Raw genomic sequence first — 26,507 nt, forward strand, 5'->3', positions numbered from 1 at the left:
CTGCTCTCCCCAGATTGGATGGATTATGTTACTAAAATAAGTTTCAAATAAAGGATAATTTTTCTTAGTTTTGAATGCCACGGCTAATCTAAATATGCTAATCAAAAAGTTAGGTGCATGGTGACACAGTGGCATTGCTGCTGCCTTGGAGTAAGGTGTTTTGGGGTCATATCCTGTGAACACTCTATATGGAATTTTCACGTGGATTTGCTCTGGTCTCCCCTCATAGTCCCAAAACAAGTTAGCTGAATTCCTCCACTGGCGTATATTTGTGTGTATGTTCATCTTGTTGTGGACTGGCAGACTGTCCAGAGATTGCTCCTACCTGCACCCGTCGTTTGCTAGGATAGACTCCAGCTGTCCCTTGTCCTGGATAAGCGTGTTCAGAAGATGAATAGATCAGTGCACACTATAATCTTTTTTTTGTACGTTACTAAATTTATTTATCAATTTAAAGCTTTACTTTGTGGTCTCATATCTTTTCTGCTGGTAATCCCGCAAAGATTACTCAAGTTCGCTGTATACAATGTCTTATGAACTGCATCTCCCTATGTTTTGGTGATTTTTGCCATGTCCTCTGTAGCAGGTTTACTAACTGGCCAAGATGATGTCAGGGTCAGTGTACCTAGTAGGATTTTTGTCTATTTCTGTCTAATAATATGGAATGGAATGACTGAGTAGTAGCAGCTGACTATATAATAAAAGTAAAGGGTGTAGTTCTGTTCTTCTACTATCAGTGCTACAATCTTTCTGTCATTGAAGCAGTCATTGTTATGCCAAATGTTATAAGTTGCTCCTGTTAATATAGAAGAGTCATTCCTTAGATACCCTGCCTTGTTAAATGAATGATGTTTTTCTTTCTGTCTTCATGCACTTTTCTAGGTATTGAGTACAATGCTTGTGTAGTCAATTAATAAAATATTCAAGGTGCCGTTTCTATTTCTAAGCTTGTTGTTACATACCAAAAGTCTCTTTCTAAGCTACTTGTCTTTCATGGTGAGAATTATAAAAATCCTAGGTAGTAAAGCATATTATTTATGTAGTCTTACTAATATTCCCTATTTTGTTCTTCATAGCCTGTATTATTGTTAGTGCATAAAAAGCAGCTTAACAAAATTAAAATTTAAATAGAAATAAGGGGTTATCTTGGCATTGATTAAAATTGTCTTCAATGTTTTATGTGGATATTGAGCACTTTCATCTATTACGAGACACCGTTTTCTTATTACTGAGTTTTTCTAACAATTTGTAAATGCAGTGATTTTTTTTTTGTGCAATATGATGATTATAGTAACTAGTAACCGTAAATGGTGCTGACAGTGAAATAATTTACATACAATAAAGGTTTTTAAATTTTTGTTCCCAAGAAAACTATAGAACTGTAGTTTACAACTTCCTTTACTGATTAAAGCAGGCTGTTTAGTTCTTTTGTACTGTATCAGAGAAGATGTTTTTTTAAAAAAAAATTTTTCTTATTTCTTTTTTCTAAATAAGCAGTGTTATTTTGTCTGTTTTAGTTCTTTATCCTACTGTTGATTGATTCTGTACATTCTTGTAGGTACAACAGGGCAGAACTGGAAATTCTGAAAAGGAAGTTGTTGTGTCAACAGCAAAGGGTGACTTTACTTCTCCTAGCAATGTCTTTAAATCAACTAATCCAACATCCAGGTTAGTTTATTTTTCTAATCAAATATCTAATAAATAGTATGTTCTCTTTTACTGTACATTGGTAATATGTAGGAGCTATTTTTTGTATTTACTAGACAGAAAAGAAAAATCTAAATATTTTATATGACCTTCAACATTTTATATTTAAATTGTTTTTATTAGTGTTCTTAATTTAATACCTTTTTAGCCATATGCTAAAAGAAAATATAATATCTTGTCCCTTTCTCTCTTTCTCTCTTTTTGTCAATTTTTTAAACATAATAGGATATCGCCCACTCATTGGACAGGAGCTCAATCTCAAGATTTGTCATTTTATTCGTAAGTTATTCATTAGATCATACAAGCCAGTAGTCCACAGTTTTTATACTGTGAGTCTTTTTTGGGATGGCCCAAGTTTATTCTTATCAAAGTTTTGTTTAGTTAATGCTTAGTATGTGTGTTATTATTATTATTATTATTGTATGTGTACAAAGAAATAGTGTCTAAGTGAAACTAAAGAAAAAAATGAATAAACTAAAACTATTTTCATCTCTGACTGCCATTTCTCCATTGTTATGGCCATGGAGAATGCTGTGACTGCTGCTAAGGTGCTTTATTCAGCCACAAAGCATACTGTACCACTATTGTGACTTCAATTATTTTTCCTCATTTCAGTCCTGTTTGTTACTTGTTGACCCTTCTAACTCCCACAGGATACTCCTTTTCTGCATAGACAATTGCACAGGGCTCTCTTCCGACATCGTCATTGGTTGTGGGATGCCCAGTGAACTCAGGCCTTGGCTTCTTTCATTAGTTTTAATTTGCATAAGCTGAAGTCTACTGGCCTTCATACTGGCCAGTTTCAAAAACAAAGGCTGAGTCAACCACAAGCTTATTGACATGCCACTTCACAACCAAGACACTACAGTATCTGCCCGCAAGCAGTGCTTGAAGTGGAACCAAAATACTATCAAGTACTCTTCATAGTTGGCATCTTGTCCTCCTCCCAATCTATTATTACTTTTACAAGGTGGGGTAGTAGGCTCACTTTTTGATGGTTTCCTTAAAACTTAGAGCACCACTGGCATAGACCCACTTCAAGTACTACAAGTCTGCAAGTATACCTGTGCTCTTTCCATTCAAACTTTATGCTTGGCTCACCGATCAAGCTGCCTTCAATTTCCGCAAATGTTTGGAGTCATTCAGCAGTGTTTATTTATGTCATCAATGTGTCCGGCCAGTCAGCGAGAGACAATGTCATCGTTCATTGGCTCAGCCCTAGTGCACAGTAGCATCCGCAGAATACCCATGATCAGCTATTAAACAACAGCAACAACAAATGGCAGTCTCCGCCTTAGGAGCTGTGTTTTGAATTATAGTTTACTGCACAAAGAAAATAAGCAAAAAACACATAGTAATGCACACCTGGCCATGGTAAATGTTGATAGTAAACTGTCAGCTACAGATTGTCAAACCCTATGTTCCTTTTAAACTTTCAAATTGATGTGCAGCTGTTATATTACTGCTAACTTTCCCTTCCACACAGAAGTTTGCAAGTGCTGTCCAGCTGTTTTTGCGCATTTCTCCCGTTGTTAATGGTCCCAAAATATCCACCAATACACCATCACTGCTCTATCATTTGTTGGTGCTATGTGGCTCCCGATACTTTACAGGAACCCCCTATTGCTCGTGTAATGGTGCTTCACATTGCTTAATATTAAAAAAAGGGTTTAAAGAAATTGGTTTTAAGTGGTAAGTACCCCCTTATGTGGTGTTAACTTCTTTTTATTAGTAAAACTTACAAGGATTATTAGTCAGAGTCCTATGGATAAGTGAGGTTGAGTGTAGAATTTTCTACTTGTGACATGTCTTCTCTCAAAGTTTCAGATTTTGGAGAATTTTGGGTTTTGAATTAGATGTACTCAACATGTATAATTAAGTCACCATTAATGTCTTTTAGGCATTTTGTTAACAAATATTTATTTTTAAATCCAGTTTTAGCAGTTTGTTTTTCTTACTTTGCTACTGTTATAATAATAACACTACAACAAATACAATGGATTTAAGTTTATTATGGCTTTAAAGAGTCAGTTAGATTTTAATTGTTAAATGCCATTTTCGTCCTCCCAGAAGTAATTTTAAGAAAAAAAGTTCTGTTTAAATTCAAGATTGGAAAGAAACATTAAGAGTCAAAATGTCTTTGCTCAAAACAAATAAGATATTCAAAATTAACCCGAAAGTCTTCAGATCAAAAAAGAATATAGTACAAGAAAGAAAAAAGTTCCTTGAAATATTCCAATTGTTGGGCTGTCTATTTTTGTTTCTGCTCAGACCACTTATGCTGTCACATCCATTCTCATGATTCTTAAAGTTAAAAGCTACATATTTGGTAATCAAGTAAAATACTAGGATGCTGAAAGTCTTTCATAATTTCTTTATTGCTCCTTTTATGTTATTTCATCTTGAGAGTTTTCTTTTCCATTAAAAAAAATAAACTGTTCTCTTTTACAGAAAAGTTTCTGCAGCAATTGACGTGATTGGTGGGCAGACAGATGCCATCAGCCGTGTGGTGGGAAGACGCCGTCATAATGATAGCAATAACATTCAGGTTATTCTTTTTTTATGTTTTTTTTTTTGCTGGCAGTATACAGGGTGGGTCATTGGTAGCAGGCAGTATGTTTTACAGGTTAAGGCTTTGGACTTAAAACCCTGAGGTTGTGGGTTCGAGTCCCACTACTGACACTGTGTTGACAGTGAGCAGGTCACTTTATTTGCTTGTGCTCCAATTAGAAAAACAAAAGAAATATAACCAATTGCATCTCAAATGTTGTATGTCACTTTGAATAAATGCATCACTCAAGCAACAATAATGAAACCTGAGGTTTAGTTATCGTTTTCTTTGCCGTACAGCATGGCTGCCCAACTCCAGTCCTAGAGGGCCGCAGTGGTTGCAGGTTTTCATTCTAACACAATAAGTGATCTGTTTTTGCTGCTAATTCTTTTGAATTCACTTTTATTGACTTGGTTTTTAAGAAATGTTTCACTGAATTTCTTCATTGTTCCTCTGAATTGCTTCATTTCTTTCCTTAAATGGCACCCAAACAGAAGTGAAATTTGAAGTGAGTGTGCCAATAGAAGACCAGCTAAGTCAGGGCCTCAAACTCCAACCAGTTGCTTAATGAGGCACTGAGTCTTGTCATTAATTTAACCCGTTCTTTAATTCCATGGCTTGTTGCTGCTCTCATTGTGCAATAGCAGACATTTCACGAAATTGTGGATTTTCTCCTTTCTAAGAGCAGATCACCATTCCTGAGACCTTCACCTTTCTTTATTTTCAGATATTGTATGATGGTCACAGTTTGCTTGTCCTGTTTTGGCTCATTTTGTATCATTATTGTTTGGCTGCTAATTATGGAAAAAGAAACAATTGAGGGGTCTGAGTCTTCAAGAGCGAGTCAAATAAAATGAATTCAAAAGAAGTTAATTAACAGCAAAAAGAGGTCACTAATTAAGAAAAGGGTTACAATGAAAACCTGCAGCCACTGCAGCCCTCCAGGGCTGGACTTGGGCACGCCTGCCGCCCAGTATGCTACAAAGGTTTTATTTCTTTTTAATTAACCTTCCCTCCTTTTTTACGGGCAAACTATTTCCTAGCTATCAATTCAGGACTGTGTACATAGCTTTCAGTATTTGTATTTACTGGATTTTAATGTTTTTAATATGCATCTTTTGTATAAGACAGTGTTGCAATAGAATACACAACATGTGATTATTTATATATTGTAAGTCAAGGTTTTAGTTCCCGATCTATGAATTGATAATTTCATACAATATCTTCTGAAGAGAGTCGGTCTGTCCCAGTCTTCTAATGACATTATGCACACCCACAAGAGTAGGTTTTTTTTTTGTAGAGTACATTGGGTTACTGGACCCCATTGCTGGAGTGTTTTACTAGAATTGGGCGGTTTAACCAAAATTCTATATCACGGTAATTTTCTAAATTATCCCGGTTTCACAGTATTCAATGGTGTTTTTTTCCTATGCATGAGTGGATGTTAAGCACATTTTCCACTGCAATTACTGCAGTAGACTGGCTAAGAATAACCTATTCCACTGTCATGAGCATTGTACAAAAAAAATTTTAATGTGCACACAAGTATATTTTTCATGGGGGTGGCACTAATGAAGAGAAGGAATTACGTTGTATGACAGATGCAGTCAAAATATAGAACCTTTTTATTGAATAAATTTTGCAAACAACTTAAACTATAATTTTGACAACATATTTTAAACCATCCAAAGAGACATTTAGACTTCATAAAATATCCAGAGGTGCTTGTCAAAAGTTGTATTGCACTGAACATGTCTTAGAAAAGGAATAAATAGTAAATATTTTTTGTAAACCAACTACACTTTACGAGGTGTGGCAGAAAAGTAATGAGACTGGCAACACTGCAAGCGATCTGGCAACGCTGTGCTGTTGTCCTTGATAGAGCACGTGCATCAGTACCCTCCTATAGCTCAGTGCGAGTTTCAACTCCTTCCGTTAACTACGTGATTTTTGTGACTGCTATTAGCGAAATTGTGTTTTTTGGTTGTGTGTCACGCAAAATGGAACAGCGGAATTTGGAGCAACGTTGTGCCATTAAACAGCAAGTGTGACGTTTGAAAAGTTAAAACAGGCCTATGGGGAACATTCTTTATCCCGAACTCAAGTTTTTCGCTGGCACAAATCATTTTTGGAAGGCAGAAAACACGTTGAAGATGAACACCGTTCAGGGAGGACTTCAACTTCGAAAACCAATGAAAACATTGAACGTGTGAACACTCTTGTGAGATCAGACCGTCGTTTCACATTAAGAATGTTGAGTGAACAATTAAATTTGAACAGATTTACCATTCATCAAATTTTGACTGAACATATGCACATGCGAAAGGTCTGTGCCAAAATGGTGCAGAAAAAATGCCCTCTCCATAACAGAATTTTTGACCTCAAAAGGCATTTCTGTGGTTCCCCAGCCCCCTTATTCACCTGACCTCAGTCCGTGTGACTTTTTCCTTTTTCCTAAACTAAAAAATGCCCTCAAAGGACGTCATTTCGGGACTTTAGAACACATCCAAAAGAGTGTAACGGACATGCTGAAGACCATACCAGTTGAAGACAGTGGGAACAACGTCTCCATCGGTGTGTAGCTGCCCAAGGGAACTACTTTGAAGGGGATAACATTGATGTTTGAAAAAAATAAAAACTTTGGTAAATAAAAAATCAGTCTCATTACTTTTCTGCCACACCTCATATGTTAATGGTAATCTCTACCCACTGACACGTTAAAGTGACTTTTAAACAATATTGCTATCATTAAACTGCATAATATTTAAACTAATAAATAATAACAATAAAATAAATAATAGTGCAACTTCCAGTAATAATACTATTACTTCAAGACTTCAAGTCCAGGTGCATTACACAGTATTCACCAAACAAAAATAAAATAAAACAAATGCAATTTGGTGATGACATCTTTTACAAGGAACCATCATTTAGACAAATTGCATTAATATGAACCTTCCTTCAAGCTAAGCTATATACATAAATAATAAAACTGCAACTTGCATTTATAATGCTATTTGTGGTATAGCCCTACGGAATTGTATTAGGCTCATGGTAAAGAAAAAAAATACGGACATAGGAAAGAAAAAAAACAAACGAGACGTCAAGAACAAAGTCGACCTGTTGACTTTATTCTCGACATTTCCACTTTAATTTTGACGCTTATATCAAGATTAAAGTCGATCATTTCCACTTTATTCTCATAGTTTATTTTATAATTAATGTATAATGTTTTAAACTAAACTTCATCCTAAAATCAATGTTTAATTTATTAGATTTTCTCATGCCCTGTCATAAGTTAATGTAGCACATTAAAGGCTTTGTGTTGAGTGTTCCCTGACCCAGTTGTTAATCACTATGCTTCTTAAACTGACTTCCTCAGTATTAAGAGGAGGCGCCAGTAGTGATCACTGCACAGAATCCATTCACTTCATGATATTCCTACTCTCTGAAAATTTAGAATGCTAAGATATATAGACAGTAATCTCCCGCTCTATCGTGCCCCCACTACATTGCGGATTTATTAATGCTATTGTTATCACTAGGGGGCTCCGCCCCCTGCTCACTTCGCTCGCCCACCTCCTCGTTTGGTTTACTGGATAAACAATTCAAAGAGATTGTTATTTTCATGGGAATTGTTACATATGCATTATTTTCATTTTTACTTTAAAACTTTTTTAAAAACAATATTTTTCCTTTATTTCCTGCCTCAGGTGTGGTTAAATATCTTTCTCGCGGCACTTATAACGCTCCACGCATTGTGAAGGAGGGTGTCTGAATGCACGCTAAGCAGAAGTGGACAGATCAGCTACTGGCTTTGTGCTGCTACTGGCTTTGTGCTGCTTCTGCCAAGATTGCTGTCCTGTTTGATCTGTGCATTCTGAAGGGGGGGTGGGGGGGAATGACAGCTGAACACACGCTAAGGAGAAGTGCTCGGATCTGGTTACAATCGCTTAGCTCAAACCCAAATGGCGTGGTATTCTCCTGCCACTTCTAGTTGTGAAGGGGGGGAGCTGAATGCATGCTAAGGTGAAGTGGACTTTGTGCTGGCTCTGTGCTGCTTCTGCCAAGATGCTTTTTCAGCTTGTCGCTCTGCGTGTCAGTCATTTAAAAGCCTGTACAGCAGCTCTTATCCTGTCTCACTGCCTTGTCTTGCGTGAAGTTAAAATGTTTTATCAAAGAGAGATGCTATTCATATCTTTAGCCCGACTTCCACATATCATATGTGTTTGCAAAGTGTGTTTTTAATAAGTTTACATGTGTTTAAAGCGTGTGAGATGGGTATTTTAAGGCTTAAACTATAGAAAAAAAATGTGGTCTTTCTTTATCGCAGATTTTTGGTCTGGAGCGTAACTTCCGCGATAGGCGGGGGATTACTGTACTTGATATCATTTTCATGATGAAATGCATTAAAGCATCTATTAAACATGCACAGTAGTGTGGTAGTGCAGCTCCCTCGCAGTAAGGGGTCCCCAGGTGTATGTTCAGTTTAGGGAACTTTATGGCAGGTGTGACGAGGCTCCAAAAAACTGGATGTGTGAATGGGTATCGCACAGGTTTAACTTAAATATTGTGTAAATGTTGAGTTTGTGATCTGGTGGTCTGAGACACGAACACAGAATTCAATGGATGTTCTTCTGAGCGAGCTTTGTTTATTGCATGCATGCTGTCTGTCTGATGTACCAACCCTCAGCTCCTATCCTTCCTTTTTCTTTCTCCATCTAATATTCACCATATATATATATGCATACTAGCAGAATACCCGCGCTTCGCAGCGGAGAAGTAGTGTGTTAAAGAAGTTATGAAAAGAAAAGCAAACATTTTAAAAATAACGTAAGATGATTGTTAATGTAATTGTTTTGTCATTGATATGAGTGTTGTTGTCATATCTATCTATTTATATATATATATATATATATATATATATATATATATATATAGCAAAATAGCTGCATTGGCAGCGAGAAGTAAAAAGAAAAGGAAACATTTTAATAATAACGTAACATGATTGACAATGTAATTGTCATGAGTGTTGCTGGCATATATATATGTATATATATATATATATATATATATATATATATATATATATATATACACACACACACACAGACACATATATAAACATATATATACATATAAACCTATATATATATATAATATACAGTTATATATATATATATATACATATACACACATACATATATATATATACACATACTGTATATATACACACACACATATACATACTGTATATACAACATATACATATCTACATATATACTGTATATACACATATATATATCTACATATATACTGTATATACACATATATATACAAATCTACATATATATATCTACATATATATATTAGGGGTGGGACTCGATTAAAAAAATTAATCCAATTAATTAGAGGCTGTGTAAGAATTAATCTTGATTAATCGTATGTAATCGACACGAATTTGCCCCAAATCGCAAATGTTTTTTTTTTATTTAAAACGGTTTTAGTGGGCTTACAGAATCAAATAATAGACATGGACATGAATATTGTAAACTGAAGCTGTTTTAATTTCTGAAAAAAGCTTTTAAACTGCATTTGAATTCAAAACAGAAACAAAAATATCATCCCTGGTTAAAATTGGGCAGACTTAAAAATAAAGTGGTAGTTTAAGTACTTTAAGTACATTTTCAGAATAGTATTGTCTTTAAATAATAATAACCAAAATTTCACCATAAAGTGCAGTTTTTCTTCTTAAAAAATAAGTCAGAAACATAAAAGGTAATTTGACCAGCTTACTCTTTAAACTCTGAGTAACATTAGCCAAAATTATTTTGTACATTAGGCTAAAACAGTGTGATCATTGAACATTTTGTAATTAGATGTATTTAGAATTACTAACGGTCACGGAAGTCCAATGATCCCCAGTAAGAGCCACAAAGTCCGCTTTCTGTAATGCATCTAATTTTGCTTGCTTTTCAGTGTGCACAAAACCATGCTTTTATCAAGGCTTCGCTCGGGTAGTCGAAATGATCAGTCGTAGGAACGCGCTTTATTCCGACTCTAACATTTTTGTAGCTGTGATGTGTGCATCAGTGTAATGGATGTACCAGGAAATCATGCATTGACAAAAGTTCCCGCTTGCTTGGAATTGAAAGTGTGATTAAATGCGTTATTTTTAACGCGTTATGGAGTACATGCATCGAAGCTTCTCAACTGTGCTTGTGCTAAGAAAGGGAAAATTTTAAAAATAACGTAACATGATTCTGCGTTAACCTAATATTTTTCATACGTCCCAAACCAAGGAGATGGGAAGGTAAAATGAATCGGTAGCGCATACATAGTCAGTACACCCTCTCGAATCGAACCTCGAATGTCGGTGTTAGAGGCTTAAGACTCTACAATTGCGCCACCGCTTGTCTATGCTAAAGTATGTATTGTAGATCGGGCTATAGATATACATTTATATATATACCCGTATCGCAGTGGAGAAGTAGAAGTTATGAAAAGAAAAGGGAACATTTTAAAAATAACGTAACATGATTGTCAATATACAGTAATTGTTTTGTGAGTGTTATTGAATGTTGCTGTCATCAAGGATTTGATTATCATTATTTCTTTCAATCAGGCTCGTATTTGTAGGATGTGTTCAAGTTACATTCCGTGTTTGTCAATCGCTGTAAAGATAAGAGGTTTCATTCATCGATTAGTTCCTTACTGCATCAATAAACAGCTCGTCTTCTTTTTTATCTGTGATGTGACAAACTGCATGCACGGGTTTTTTTTACGCTGTCTTCCTTTAGCGGACATTGACTTTTTCCACCGTGTGCTTTGTTTCCACAGTAGCTGCATTTATGAATATGCTTATCAGATCTTCATATTTTTGCTGCCTTTTCAATTGTGTAATTCGGTTTTGTTCAGCTCTTTTGGAACTGTTGCTTTTATCTGTGCACTGCATCAGTTCACGTGAGCCACTCGGTGTACTTGCATCGAAGGTTCCCAGCTGTGCTGGTGCCATCTCGTGCTATGTCCATAGCTTTATTTAATGTTACCTTAGTCCTGGCACTTAAAACTTTCTCTGGCAGTTTCGCTGAGTTTGTGTCAAACACCACCCTGACCATCTCATCTTCCTCTCCATAAGCACAGTCCTTCACCCGTGAATATTTACCCGTGGCAGTTTGCTATTGGATTGCCGCTGACGGATGGCCTTATATGGGCAGGCACTAAATTACAAACGCCAGCGCAGCCTGTCTATGAACTTAATTTAAAGTGTAGGTTTACATCGTGCTTTGTTTCCGAAGTAGCAGAACTCGCTTCTTATTGTTTCGCTGCCTTCTCAATTATATAATGCATGTTTTCTTGAGCGCTTTTTTGAGGTCTTCCTGGTTTTCTATGTACTGCGTGATTACGTGGTAGGCTTGATGATGTCACACGAAACTCCGCCCACGGCGTTGAAGCTCATCTCCATTACAGTAAATGGAGAAAACTGCTTCCAGTTATGACCATTACGCGTAGAATTTCGATATAAAACCTGTCCAACTTTTGTAAGGAAGCTGTAAGGAATCAACCTGCCAAATTTCAGCCTTCCACCCACACGGGAAGTTGGAGAATTAGTGATGAGTGAGTGAGTGAGTGAGTGAGTGAGTGAGTGAGGGCTTTGCCTTTTATTAGTATAGATATATGCGAATTTCCCCTTGGGATTAATAAAGTATCTATATCTATATCTATATATATATATATATATATATATATATATATCACACGATAAACGTCTTTGTGAAATTCAAAATAGTAATTAACTTAGCCCATGGAGTGTTCATAACTTTAAAAAAAAAATCTTTGTTATGCATGTTTAATTATGCCATCCGTTCAGGGTTGCTCCCATTCCAGCAAGCATCGTGTGCGAGGCAGGAACAAATCCTGGACGAGGCGCCAGCTCATCGCAGGGTGAATACGAGCAAAACATACATTAGTAGTGTCAATATAGCATAACAAAACCCCACGTCCTACATGACTTTGAAAGGAAACTGAAGTACGCCGAGTAAACCCATCAGATAAACATGCAAATTCAAGGCAGGATACACCCGGGACCCCCTTGCTGTGAGGCAGCAGTGCAGCCTCCATTCCACCGTGTCCCCACATGATTAATACATGCTTTAATGCATTTCATTATGAAAATTATATCAAGTATTTATCTTAGCATTGTAAATATTCAGGGAGTAGGAATATCATGAAGTTAATGTATTCTGTGCGGCAATCACTGCCGGCGCCTCCTCAGTACAAGAGGAAGTCAGTTTAAGAAGCACATACTGATTTAACATGGCTCGGGGAACACTTAACACAAAGCATTTAATGTGCTGTATAACTTATGACTGGGTTTGAGAAAATCTAATAAATTAAATATTAATTTTACGATGAAGTTTAGTTTACAATGTTCGACTTTAATCTTGATATAAACGGCGTGATTAAAGTAGAAATGTCGAGAATAAAGTCAATATGTCAACTATATTCTCGTCATAAGTGTCGAGATTAAAGTGGAAATGTCGAGAATAAAGTCAACATGTCGTCACACCATTACACTGTATTGGAAAAAAAATAAAACAAGTACAACTTGCTTTGCAGTATTATCCAGTAGTATAGAAACAGTATTCACACATTTGAACATAATGGTCCACATCTGACCTTTTAAAACTCAAGTATCTCTCCAGGCAACGAACGTGACTCCAATTTTTCAGCAAAAGTTTTTCTTTGTCATCATGTTCTACTTTATCGTCAGTTTTGGAATGTTCTCTGTCCATTTTTATCCCGCAATACATATACTAGCGGGTGTACTCCTTTGCATGCCTGTTGAACGGTGTAGCAGTGAAAAAGAGCTCCCGCGCAACACCTCCACAATGCATGTACTCCATTGTATGTGATTAGCGGTGTAGCAATGAAAAGGTCCCCCCTTGAACAGTTTCCCGCTGCACCACGTTCCAAAGGTCGTTTAGGAAATTTAAACCAGTGTTGCGGTATAAGAAAAAAATGAGAAAGGGTTTTTGGTATGACCCGGTATACTGCCCAGCACTATGTTTTACACTGTGTTTTATTTTAGTTAGTTGTTGCATCTTCAATGGAGTAGTACACAGGCTTCATCTAAGCTAAGTTAACCTATACCCAAATAATCTCTTTTAGGCTGGTGTATTTAATATATTATATATATTCAGAATTAATCTGAATAAAAGTGTACTCTTACCAGTGAATTCTCAAGCATATAATATTAGATTAGATACCCTACCGTTTATCATTGCAGAAAAGTTTAAATACCTAGGGGTAAACATCACAAGTAAACATATAGCTCTATATCAACAAAATTTCACCGTCTGCATGGAAAAAATTAAACACGACTTGCATAGATGGTCAACCCTTCATCTCACACTAGCTGTAAGAATTAACACTGTAAAGATGAATATTCTTCCTAAGCTTCTTTTTTATTTCAAAACATTCCAATATACATTAATAAATCATTCTTTAGGCAATTAGATTCAACAATAACCTCATTTATTTGGAATTCAAAACATCCACGCATCAAAAGAGCGACCCTACAAAGACAAAAGGCAGAAGGCGGCATGGCTCTACCTAACTTCCAGTTTTATTACTGGGCAGCAAATATACAGGCGATAAGAACCTGGACACAAATAGAAGAACATACACAGGCTTGGACCACAATAGAAGTAAAATCCTGCAGTAGTACTTTGTATTCCTTGCTCTGTGCTCCAATAAACACACGTTATCGGCAGTATACAAATAACCCAATTGTGCTCCACTTACTTAGTATCTGGAACCAATGTAGAAAGCATTTTAAGACGGAGAAGCTTCTATCTGTGGCACCTCTGCAAGAGAACCACCTCTTTCAACCTTCACAAACATATGCAGTTTTTAATATCTGGAAAAAATTTGGAATTAACTTGCTTAGAGATCTTTATATAGACAACGTCTTTGCATCCAATGAACAATTACATTCCAAATTTAACATTCCAGCTACACATTTCTTTCACTATCTTCAAATCAGGAACTTTGTTAAACAGAACCTTCCAGATTTTCCTCATCTTGCACCCTCATCCATGCTGGAAAAAATTTTGCTCAATCTCAAGGACTTAGACTCCATCTCTACAATATATAAAATCATTTTACAATCCCTCCCTTTCAAAGATCCAAGAGGACACTGGTAAAAAGATCTCTCAATTAATATATCAGAAAAGGAGTGGAAAGTAGCAATGCAGAGCAATAGAGAAATGCAGCTCCATATGCGCAAAGCATACAATTATACAACTGAAAATTGTATATCGAGCACATCTGTCTCAACTAAAACACTCCAAAATGTTTCCAGGGCATGATCCAACCTGCGAATGTTGCAACCAAGTCCCAGCCTCACTGGGTCTCATGTTCTGGGCCTGCACCAAATTAACATTATTCTGGACAAAAAGTTTTAATTACCTCTCAGACAGCCTTGGACTCACAATCCCTCCTAACCCATTAACGGCTGTGTTTAGGGTTCTTCCAGAGGGGCTTAAAGTGGAGAAAGACAAACAAATTGTGATTGCATTCACTACACTTTTGGCACGCAGACTTATTCTCATAAACTGGAAAAACCCAAACTCTCCTCTTTTAAGTCAGTGGGAAACCGATGTGTTATATTGTTTGAAATTGGAAAAAATCAAATACTCAGAGGATCCGTGCAGACTTTTTTCAAAACATGGCAGGATCTGATCAGTAATATTTTAAAATAAATTCTCTGTGCTTCATGAACTTATTAATTTAGGTATGTTTACAAGCCTTAAATTTTACGCCGTTTAGCTTGCTCTCTCTCTCAGGGGTGAAGATCGATCTGGTCTTAACTCAATCTTCTTTTTGTAAAAACTTGATTGCTTTGTATGGATTGCAATAAAATTAATAAAAAAAAAAATATACAGTGGGTACGGAAAGTATTCAGACCACCTTCATTTTTTCACTCTTTGTTATATTGCAGCCATTTGCTAAAATCATTTAAATAAATTTTTTTCCTCATTAATGTACACACAGCACCCCATATTGACAGACAAAAAAAATAATTTTTGAAATTGTTGCAGATTTATTAAAAAAGAAAAATTGAAATATCACATGGTCATAAGTATTCAGACCCTTTGCTCAGTATTTAGTAGAAGCACCCATTTGAGCTAATACAACCATGAGTCTTCTTGGGAAAGATGCAACAAGATTTTCACATCTGGTTTTGGGGATCCTCTGCCATTCCTCCTTGCAGATCCTCTCCAGTTCCGTCAGGTTGGATGGTAAACGTTGGTGGACGGCCATTTTTAAGTCTCTCCAGAGATGCTCAATTGGGTTTAAGTCAGGGCTCTGGCTGGGCCATTCAAGAACAGTGACAGAGTTGTTGTGAAGCCACTCCTTCGTTATTTTAGCTGTGTGCTTAGGGTCATTGTCTTGTTGGAAGGTAAACCTTCGGCCCACTCTGAGGTCCTTGGCTCTCTGGAGAAGGTTTTTGTCCAGGAAATCCCTGTACTTGGCCGCATTCATCTTTCCCTCGATTGCAACCAGTCGTCCTGTCCCTGCAGCTGAAAATCACCCCCACAGCATGATGCTGCCACCGCCATGCTTCACTGTGGGGACTGCATTGGACAAGTGATGAGCAGTGCCTGGTTGTCTCCACACACTGAGGAGAGGCAAGACACATGACAGCCCGCATGGAGTTTGCTAAAAGACACCTGAAGGACTCTGAGATGGTGAGAAATAAGATTCTCTGGTCTGATGAGACCAAGATAGAACTTTTTGGCCTTAATTCTAAGTGGTATGTGTGGAGAGGATCTGCAAGGAGGAATGGCAGAGGATCACCAAATCCAGGTGTGAAAAACTTGTTGCATCTTTCCAAAGAACACTCATGGCTGTATTAGCTCAAAAGGGTGCTTCTACTAAATACTGAGCAAAGGGTCTGAATACTTAGGACCATGTGAAATTTCAGTTTTTCTTTTTTAATAAATCTGCAACAATTTCAAAAATTCTTTTTTTTGTCTGTCGATATGGGGTGCTGTGTGTATATTAGTGAGGTAAAAAAAAATAATTTAAATGATTTTAGCAAATGGCTGCAATATAACAAAGAGTGAAAAATTGAAGGGGGTCTGAATACTTTCCGTACCCACTGTATATATAATTTAATATATATGTATGTATGTATTATTTTTATTTGTGTGCCTCATGCAATATCAATGCAATAGTATTTATATTTGAATGAGTTTTAAAATTCATTATTAGCCATTGTTATATTAAATAAATACTGAAAAGTCTTCTACATCATACAATTTCAATTGATTATTTTTATTTTACATCATACAATTTCAATTGATTATTTTTATTTTTCATTCTACTGACATATACCTGGCTTCTCTTGACCAAGGCATGCAAATCAATCTTTATTTTTAAGTTCCTCACTCTATTGTGGAGGATCAGCCCTGTATCAAAATGGCCAGTTCGGCCAGTCTTCTGATTCTTTTCCTATTCAACAGAATGTTTAAAACTAGTAATGTTCCTTTATGTACAGAATGTCATTGTTTTATCTGTGTAGCCTGGCTTATTGTGTAAGTTCTGAAAACAGAGTAAATGGCAATTTAGAAGCTTGTACCTCCAGAGAAAAGATTTATAAGGCACTGATGTGTTCTTGAAAATGCTTTTATTGTGATCATCTTAACGTTATATACATTTTGTTAATTAGATATTTACTAAGCTATCTGTGTTCATATAAATGATTAAAATTTAATCATCACTGACCATATCTCATGTTATGGCTTTTGTTTTTTTTTTTTCCCTTCAGGTCATTTCTGAACATTCTGCCTCAGATGCAGAGCCATCATCTACAAAGCTGCCTCCATTCTTTCCTCCTGGTCCACTGCCTCCCAATATCCCTCCACCTCCATTCTTACCCCCGCCACCCAATGTCAGCAGTGCACCACCTCTGATTCCTCCTCCAAGTAAGATATCTTTATTTTTTTAAAGATAATTCATATATTGGGTAAAGGTTACTTTTATTTTATTTTTTGTATTATCTGCAACAAGTAAATATAATATTGTTGTAGTTTATACTTGTGCCTCCTCTGCTTTAGCTTGGTCTTAGTGAATGTTTTATATTTTTATTTGCTTTGATTTTCTTAGGATATCTTTACCTTCTGTACATACCCACACATGCTGATTATTTCTAAATTGATTCACAGAATATAGATGTGTGTCACTAATCCTTTTAGCTTTGCGATTATTGCTACCTAAATGGACTTGGGATCCCCACAATTCTGTAATAAGAAGAGCTGTTTCAGAAAACAGTGGGATTTCCTGCTAGTTACTTTTTCTGAATTTTGAATAAATAGCCTCATATTGTTGTGTATCACACCAAGCAGTTTGCAAGATTAGGATAAATTCAAATTGTTCATATATACCTTTTATAGTTTGTGTACAGGTAGGTTAAATTACTTTTTTAGGGTTTGCAGTAACTCAGAGACTGAAGTAATTTGACCTTTGCGGTTTACAGTATAGTATTCTCGCTGAGTCAGGTGTATAATTACATCTGGAGACAACCACAAGTGAAATTTGCTTAAAAAGTGGTGTCAGCAATTAGACGACTCTCTGAGTCACATATCTAAACCAATCTATTGTTTCATGAAGGGCATCTCTCTAAGTAGGGACGATAATTTTTAGCAGCAATTAGCAATGGTGTCCTTGTTAAACTGGTATGACAGAGAGCAAGCTTCTGATTACAATTAACTGTCTTTGTTCAGAAAGTCTAAAACATATAAATGTATGCTGTTTGTGGATAACACATTGCATGTGTTAAAAACCTTTTGCAAAGCAGAAACATTTCTGTAACATGAGAGTACAAATTAGCATTTAAAGACATCAATAGACTAGAGGTAAAAGCTGTGTACACTGTTGTTTCAGTTATAGTAAAAGTTTAGGAGTTGATTTAAGATTGAAGGAACCAATATATATGTTCATGTAAATATGAATTGCAAAATGTATAAAGTAAATGTGTCACACCCTGTCGAAAGGAGGTAAAAAGGACAGCCGTTTACAGGGTTGAAAATAAAAAGCCAGAGGAGATGCAGATTTCAGTATTAGATTCAACAAATATGCTTAACAACACCAGTAGAAGCATGGTCAAGACTGCGCAACATCCATCTTCTGACTACATGTCTAAAGTAATAATCAAATGATGCTAACATTACTGTCTAACTGAAAATGCAAACATGCGATGCTAGAATATAGCCAGATATGTAGTACATCTATAGACCACAATGCTTATCTAAATATTTGGTACTGTTTTGCAATATAGTGATGCAATAGTCAAAATAAGAGATCTCACGACAGACGCGCCTCTCAAACATGTGGGCCATGTAGCTGTAGTGGTCTGTATCAGTATTTCTGTATGTCTGTCTCTCTTCTGGAGCAGCACTCATTGCAATGTACAACTGAATCTTTAAGCTGAATCCTGAACAAATAACAGCAATTTTAGGTTTTTATTTTCTTTTAATGTCAAGTACATTGTTTTCTTTCTTTTGCTCTCTCCCAGATACAATTCAGTTTAGTGTGGTGTTTTTTAAAATTAGTATTTGAAGTAATTTGCCCTTTCTGTGTTACTTGCTTACACTACTGTAAAACTATAGCTCTGGGATGACTTTGATGCAAACTTCCCTACAAAGTGTGTTGCGATTGCTTAAATGTATCTACCCTGTCATTAATGTATTAATGACATACCTTACAACTTCCTGAATGGCCTTTTTATGTAGATCTGTGTTACTATACCACTCTGAACTATCTAATAGTAAATGTTTGTGTGTATTGTTTTTTTGCCACTGTTTTTAGGTACCTACAAAATGTGGTGGTCTTATCTGGTTTAAGATACAGTGTTGGTGATGAGGTTGTAATCAGGTCACAGAAATTATAACACATTTCCAGTATAGCAGTATTAATGGTGACCAGATTGTTTCTCTGTGTTCAAAGTTTACTATTATTGATACAATTTTTTTTCAAATGTTCTATTTTATTAATTTGTATACATCTTATTCAGCTCCATTCTTGACAGAGATTAGCAGATGAATGCTGTATGTTATATTGTGAGACATGAGGAGTTTAACATCTCTGAAATCATTTGTGTTGCTCATCCTTAACCAGCTTTTGTTGTGGCCTTTTTGTAAACTTAAGTATTAACTTGTAGGATTTACACAAGACCAAATATCTAGTAAGTTGTATTTATTCCATTTGTTTGAATATTTATTTGAGGTACATTAACAATTTACTGTATATTCCTAATATCTGCTACATTTTTATATAATTTTTTTGTGTATGTGAAATTATGTAGTCTTTAATTTTTGCATTTCTACAGATGCAAATAAGCCCATAAGGGACAAAAAATATTTTCACCCTAATTTCAGTTAATTTTCAGCTAGTTGCTTCTGTTTTTCATTTATGATTGAAGCTAACTAATTTTGGTGCTCTGTTATACTAGCACTGAGGCATAGATGTTTAAGCTTGAGGTCAGCATATTGTACAGACTCTTACAATAAATTTTTTTTTAATTTAAAGTTAGTCTTTTTATTAGGTTTGAAACTTTTTCTGCTAAATATATAAAACAGCATTTTGCAGATTTTCCTATTATTGGGCAATAAGTGCAAATTCTAACTTACATGAAAAATTGGGTTGTGAATGTCCCACTGAACAGAACTCATTCTTAAACCAAGACCCACCAAACTGACATCTGTGTACATTGTAGTATTTATGTACTTACAGAAAGAGTTTTTATATGTGGTTAGCACTTTTCTTATGTGTTTTGTCTTTTTGTTTAAGTTCTTGCAACATGTGTTCAAAGGTATTGCAGGCTTTGTTACTAGCACAGTTTTTATTATATGTACTTTATAATGTCTTTAAAACATCCTTCAATGCTTATAGTAAATCGGAAAATAACCATTACAACCTGGCATTTTAGCTCCTGCTGGCCTGAGTTTTAACTGAGCTGCTGCCAGCTCTCAATCTTCAAAGTTGATTCTGAAATTTCACAAATTTTTGTTTAGAGAAAATGAACCTGTTACCTAGTAGGAACTGCACACACTTGCCAGACTTTACATTTGATGAAAATATAAAACATCCTACAATAATCTCTTTGATAAATTGATGTTTCTTTGAAGTTTCCTTTATTATTTCCTTTCTCATTATGGTGATAATATAATAGTAGATAGTATAATAAATCTGTTGAATTCAAATATAGCCTTTAGTTGTATTCCAACATTATTTTCTAAGCCTGAATTCATAAAGGCTGCTGTTCTGTTTCAGGCACATGTTCTGTAGGCATAGGAATCTTTAATTCTGTACTTTGCCTGTTGCTATTAACAGTGTCATTGGTCACATCAATAAATTAAATTCCATAGAGGATTCTAAAAGACAAAATAAGCAGTGTTCTATATAATTATGCAACTATAAACATTAAAGTATTCACAAAATATGGACTTAACGTTGTACAATTTTTCAACATCCCTTCCAGCATAAGTCTTTTCTATCTTGTTTTTGTCCAAATGGTAAAGCACTTAGTTTTTTTTTCATGTTTAGTTTATCTAAGCAGCAATGTGCATTGGGTACTATAAAATTTGAAAATGCAACTGCTGAAGGTTTTAAATAGTGTGAGTAGCAAGTGTGTCAAGCACTATTTCATCATACTCTTTAGTGTTGATACACCAGAAATGTAATAAACCTTCCCTTCCTTGCTTCGCCACGGGATTCACGTCTCCCTGCTGATAACTACAGCCTTTTTATTTAATCCACGGCTTCTCCGCTGTTTTATTGTTCATTTATTACGATTATAGTTATTGTGTAGGTATTTTAGACTTACTTTACATTGTTCAGGTACCCATTTCCTTTATCATTCCAACCGCATTCCCCATTAACATGTCTATCGAGGTGATCAACATCGATCAAAGAACTGTCACTTACCGAGTGGTTTCCATGCCCGGAGATGGCACCTATCTTTTCCATTCTCTGTGTTACATATTGCACGGCCATATCAGGCTCACTCTTGATATCCAGAGGAACATTGTGTCTTATGTATTGAATGACTGGAACAGGTAAAGTTGTGAACTGATGACGGTACAGGAGATAATTATATTACACAGGAGCACTATAAGAGTGAAATGCTTAAGCCCTTCACCTATGGATCTGCATGTGAGTTGATGGCTGCCTTTGAATTGTTCGGTTGTCACTTTCAAGTGTACCGAAATGGCCAAATATTTTACACCTTTCGACAACCGCCAGTGCCTCTTAAACATCTTAGATTCACAGGTGACGATTTCAGTAGTGGACACTTTAATGTTTATGAATGTTTAAACTCTTAAAAGCTGGATGTGAAGTTATCGATGAAACCGGTTGTATACTTCTAACGCTTGACAGATGCCGAATGTCTCTTCAACACAAGTCCTACAAATACTGTTGTAATTGAAACCATGAAACCCAAACCGATTATGACAGCAGCAATCCAAGCTGTGGGATTTGAAACAAGATTACTGTTCACATGGCCAACTGTACGTTGCATGCTGAAGAGTAAGGTCAGCGCACAGGTTGGTCATATTACAACCAGAGGGCTGAACTCACAATGTGGTATACAAAGAGATCTTTAACATATTGTTATTGGTATATTTTCCCTCAGTTTAAAAAGGTTTAATTGTCTTCTTAATAAAAATTTTAAGGCAGTACTTTGCTAGTCTGTTGCTGCAAAGTGCAGTACTTTGCTAGTCTGTTAATAAATTAGAAATACTGTGATGATTACTTTGCATTTGTAAAAGATAGATCAAATACGTTAAAAACTGAATTAATTATAAGTACTGTACTAGTGATTTCTTTTTTTGCAAAAAGTCAAATTTCACCATAATCTGAAATAAGTGTATTTGTTTAACTTCCTTACGGATAAAAACAAATTCTCATATAATATGCATAAGTCTTTTCCACGGTCTCGAATAGTTTGTCTTTTGCAGCCACTCTTCTTGAGCATTTGTAACCCCTTCATTATTGGCATAGCACTTCCCATAGTGGTAGCCCTTCATATTGGGGAACAAGTGATCGTTGTCAAGGGCCAGGTATGGAGAAAAAGCTGCATGTACAGTGTGTGGTTTAACAAAGACGTCTTTCCAACCTTTGCAGTGTGTACACTGCATAAAGGTATTAATATGATGTAGAACAAAAATTGTTTTCCTTAAATCATTGCTTTAAACCCCAAAACAAGTCAATTTTATATTGATCAGTTAATGCAGGTCTTTTCAGAGATGTAATCAATCAAAAATGTGTTATATCCTCAATATCATGAAAACCTTTGTACTTATGACCTTGCCAACATTACTTAGATCTTCAATTTTTTGGTATTGGGAGAGTCACCATGCTTCCTTTGTTTCAGTGTTGTCTGGATGAGTTGTTGTCAAGTTACACAACGACTAATATTTAAATATTGGTAATGAAAATAAGTACAATATTGAATATACTAAAACACTAAAAATATACTAAATACTATACTAAATATACTAAAAATGTTTAAAACACAGATTAAACATTCTGGGAGCTGCATTTATTGTACATCTATATGTTACATGCTTTTTTTTTATATTATCAATATATTTAGGTGTATGACTGTACTACTGTTGCTTAAAAGACACACATGGACATTCAAATGAATGTAACAATTGAAAACTCAGTACCTTACAAAAGCTGTACACTCTATTTGCTCAAGGGACATAATCAAACATCTTGGTGAGCAAGGAACACTTCACATTGCCTTTAATGCACATAAGAAAACCAGACAGAATTGCTTTTGAATGATTAATAAAGTTAAACATGTTTATTAATATTTTGTGAATTGAGGCATTGTGAATCTACTACAACTTCACAAATTTTCAAACTAAACATACTATATCTTGCACAAACATCATAATGATCTTTATGGAAGAACGCTTTTTTTTTTTTTTGCGCTTTCTTTTAATGGTAAAGATGACTTCTTAGTGAAGCTTTAAATCAAAGCTACCTTGTTGGTTCATGGGAATTGAGATTTTTCCCCAGCTTATTTCTAGACCTGTTGCATCTCTGGTGTGATCTAGTCTGTCAATTTTATTAAAATGTATGCAGTTTCATATCACATTTTTTTTTGTTTAAGCTCCCACGTGAAGAGCCTTTTTTGCTATCAGAAATAGCTAAACATGACCGTTCCACTTAAAGTACTTCCTCCACATTATTTAGCAAATCTTTTTTTATTCACATCAACTAAGAAAAATTTAGTTTGTTGTGCAAGATGCCAGTTTGGTGCTTCAGGTGAAAGCAGTAGATCAAATAATCAAATACGGTACTTAACTAAAGTTGATTTTTTTTTCCTCCTCTTTTACAAATGCAGCTGTGTTTTTCATTATGCCTTGTTGTTTTAGGCAGTTTTTATTAAGTCACTGGCCAACAAAGATATGTACTGCATTTGAAATTGCACGTTGGGTCAGGTGGCTAAATAAGCTTTTCTCATATTGACAAAAGCCTCTTTAAAAAGTTTTTTTTTAAAACCATAATAATGATATTTGGAAATTCAGAAATATGGCACTTTTTTCCCATTGTCATTAATAAGGAAGAAAACTACTTTTGCTTGCTGTGATTGCTTACAAGTTCTAGCGTAAAACAGCAGCATGTAGGGAAGTTTGGTTTTGGATGACTTTAAAATTTTGAAATGGCCGATTATGGAAATGATGTACAATAACAAATCTGTGAAATACTTCAGTAGTGCATAGCATTTCTGAAGTAGCATGATATCAACATTACTGTGAGTTATAACTAATAATCATACTTTTTGAGTGTCAGCCTTTGCCTTCATATAAAAATATGTTTGAACAGTGACCTTCAATCTGACAATCCTAGTTTAGACTTAAATTCATTATTATTTGTAAAATGCTTCCTAAATTTCTCATAGACTGAATTCATTAGGATTCTTTTTGGGAAGAGTGTAGCTTAATTGCAGGAGTCACCATTCTGGTTATTTGACATGAACCAACATGGATCCATAATTAATTCCTGTAGTCCCTATTCTCATGCACCTTTGATTCTCTATTATGATTCACTCAACAGTTGCATAATTATTTTTTTTTTTGTTCAATATTCTTGGCTAGCCAGGCCTTGGATAAACCAGAGTTGTGCACTATAAACAAGCACTGACTGATATCAAGTGCAGATATATCATGCAAATAATTGATCACTATATATTTGTATCTGATGAACCTGTACTGATAATATTATGCCAACTCTCTTCCAAGCAAAGCTTCTATTAGATTATTGGCAAAGGTGGGCAGAGTAGCCAAAAATTGTACTCGAGTAAGAGTAGCGTTACTTCAAAATGATATTACTCAAGTAGAAATAAAAAGTAGTCATCCAAAGAATTACTCAAGTAAGAGTAAAAAAGTATTTGGTGAAAACACTCAAGTACTGAGTAACTGTTTGAACATAATAAATTATTTATTTTTGAGAAATGTAATAAGACAGACAAAAATATAAAATAATGTGCAAATTCTGCTATTTCCAAATAATAAAATAAAAAAAAATGAAATAACATATTTACAAAATAAAGATGCACAAATAACACAAAGTTCCCAATCTCAATTTTTCACAACAAAGCTTTTGAAAGCCAATACCTACAGTAGGTAACATGTATGTTTGAACAGTGCAAACAACTTACAGTGACAAGATACAGTATAACACTGCATATTCACTTTGTGGTGTAGCGGGTCCGCGGCTTCAAAGAAAAAAAGAGGCCAGTTTCAAATCCATAAAGCCGTGTCCCTTTCCATGGGCGCAATTGCACGACCGCGGGGAGTTAATGAGGTAGTTGGAGCAAGTTGCACCTCCACGTGCGAGTGCGATCGTTCTCAATTGCTTCATTGGCTTCCTGCGCCATGTGATTAAGGCCCACGGAGACGCGAGTGTATATATACGGGTCAGCACAAAAAAAAGAAGGGGGAATCAAAGAAAAGGAGAAAAGAAAATAGGTTAAAAGGCATGAAAAGCAGGCTTGGGAATGACGATCTGGTTCTTGCAGTGAAGCTGTGCCCCACATGACTAAAAAGTCTCTCACAGGCTGCAAGACACAGGAAGTTTGTGTGTGGTCATGTGACTGCATGGCTATGTCTGATTGATGAAACAGTCATGCAGTAGATCCACCGGCGAGTTCTCTTTTGCAAAAATATAGTGTAATGTGTAAATGGAAAAAAGTAACGAGTAGAGTGTTGCCCAATGTAGCGGAGTAAGAGTATCATTTCTTCACAAATGTACTCAAGTAAATGTATGATGCAGTAAAACTACTCTTAGAAGTACAATTTTTTTAAAAAGTTACTCAAGTAAATGTAATGTAGTAAATGTAACTCGTTACTACCTGCCTCTGATTATTGGCCTTACTTTGAAAAGCCACTCCCCCTTGACTGATATGTACAATGACAGTAACAAACAGAGCATTAACATTGTACTAACAATTCCATGGGTTTCAAAATACTAAACTGAGTATGAGTTCATCTGTCCTGGTATTGAAAGTAAGACATATTTCTTTATAGAGATTATATAAAGTCAGTTATTTACTTACTATTATTTGAAGTTCACATTTTTCCATTTAAAATATGTTCCTTGTTGTTCTACATTTCCCTCAATGTCTTTATCCTGCTAAAATGGTTGTTTCGGAGCCTAATATAAGCATGCACAAGGTTTTCACTCAGTAGCTAAGACTGTCTTTGTTTCCAACATTAGTTGTTTATCCAGTTAAAAAAAATGCATATTCTTTGCCTTTAAATGCTTATACATTTGTCTATGTATGCTGCAGTGATTACTTGATAGAACATTTACACAGTGAGACCTTGCAGATTAGCAGTCCACCTCTATTAGAGCTTCTGTTTTCTTATCAAAGTGACATGCAGGTTGTTATTCAGTCTGACTTTTGAAGTGTCCTTTTTGTCAGCTGCCAAAATAGCAGAAGTTTGGCTTTCTAAGACATATAAACTTGCCTCTGTAAATTTGCAGTGATTACTTGATATGACAACTTATGTTTTAGTAAGTGCATGCCCACCTGTATTTGAGGTCAACTCAATAGCATGTTTTCAATCTGGCTGTTATATTTCAAAAATGTAACTGAATTTCTTTGCTTTTGGAAGAGCCTACACATGTTGCTCTGATTAGCTACAGAGACAATTACTTT

The 26,507-nt window shown here is 35.5% G+C and overlaps 1 protein-coding gene across 2 annotated transcripts in view; it reads left to right on the plus strand.

Annotated features, from left to right (window-relative positions):
• fip1l1a (FIP1 like 1a (S. cerevisiae)) overlaps positions 1-26,507 on the plus strand; it is a 97,953-nt gene that overhangs the window by 22,836 nt on the left and 48,610 nt on the right. For both annotated transcript variants that reach the window (XM_039751202.1, XM_039751203.1), the window contains exons 8-11: positions 1,559-1,668; positions 1,933-1,986; positions 4,159-4,255; positions 17,097-17,253. In XM_039751202.1, the coding sequence (XP_039607136.1) occupies positions 1,559-1,668; positions 1,933-1,986; positions 4,159-4,255; positions 17,097-17,253 (418 nt within the window). The remainder of the gene's footprint in view (positions 1-1,558; positions 1,669-1,932; positions 1,987-4,158; positions 4,256-17,096; positions 17,254-26,507) is intronic.

This window comes from Polypterus senegalus, chromosome 4 (genome assembly GCF_016835505.1).
Source record: "Polypterus senegalus isolate Bchr_013 chromosome 4, ASM1683550v1, whole genome shotgun sequence".
Lineage (NCBI taxonomy): Eukaryota > Metazoa > Chordata > Cladistia > Polypteriformes > Polypteridae > Polypterus > Polypterus senegalus.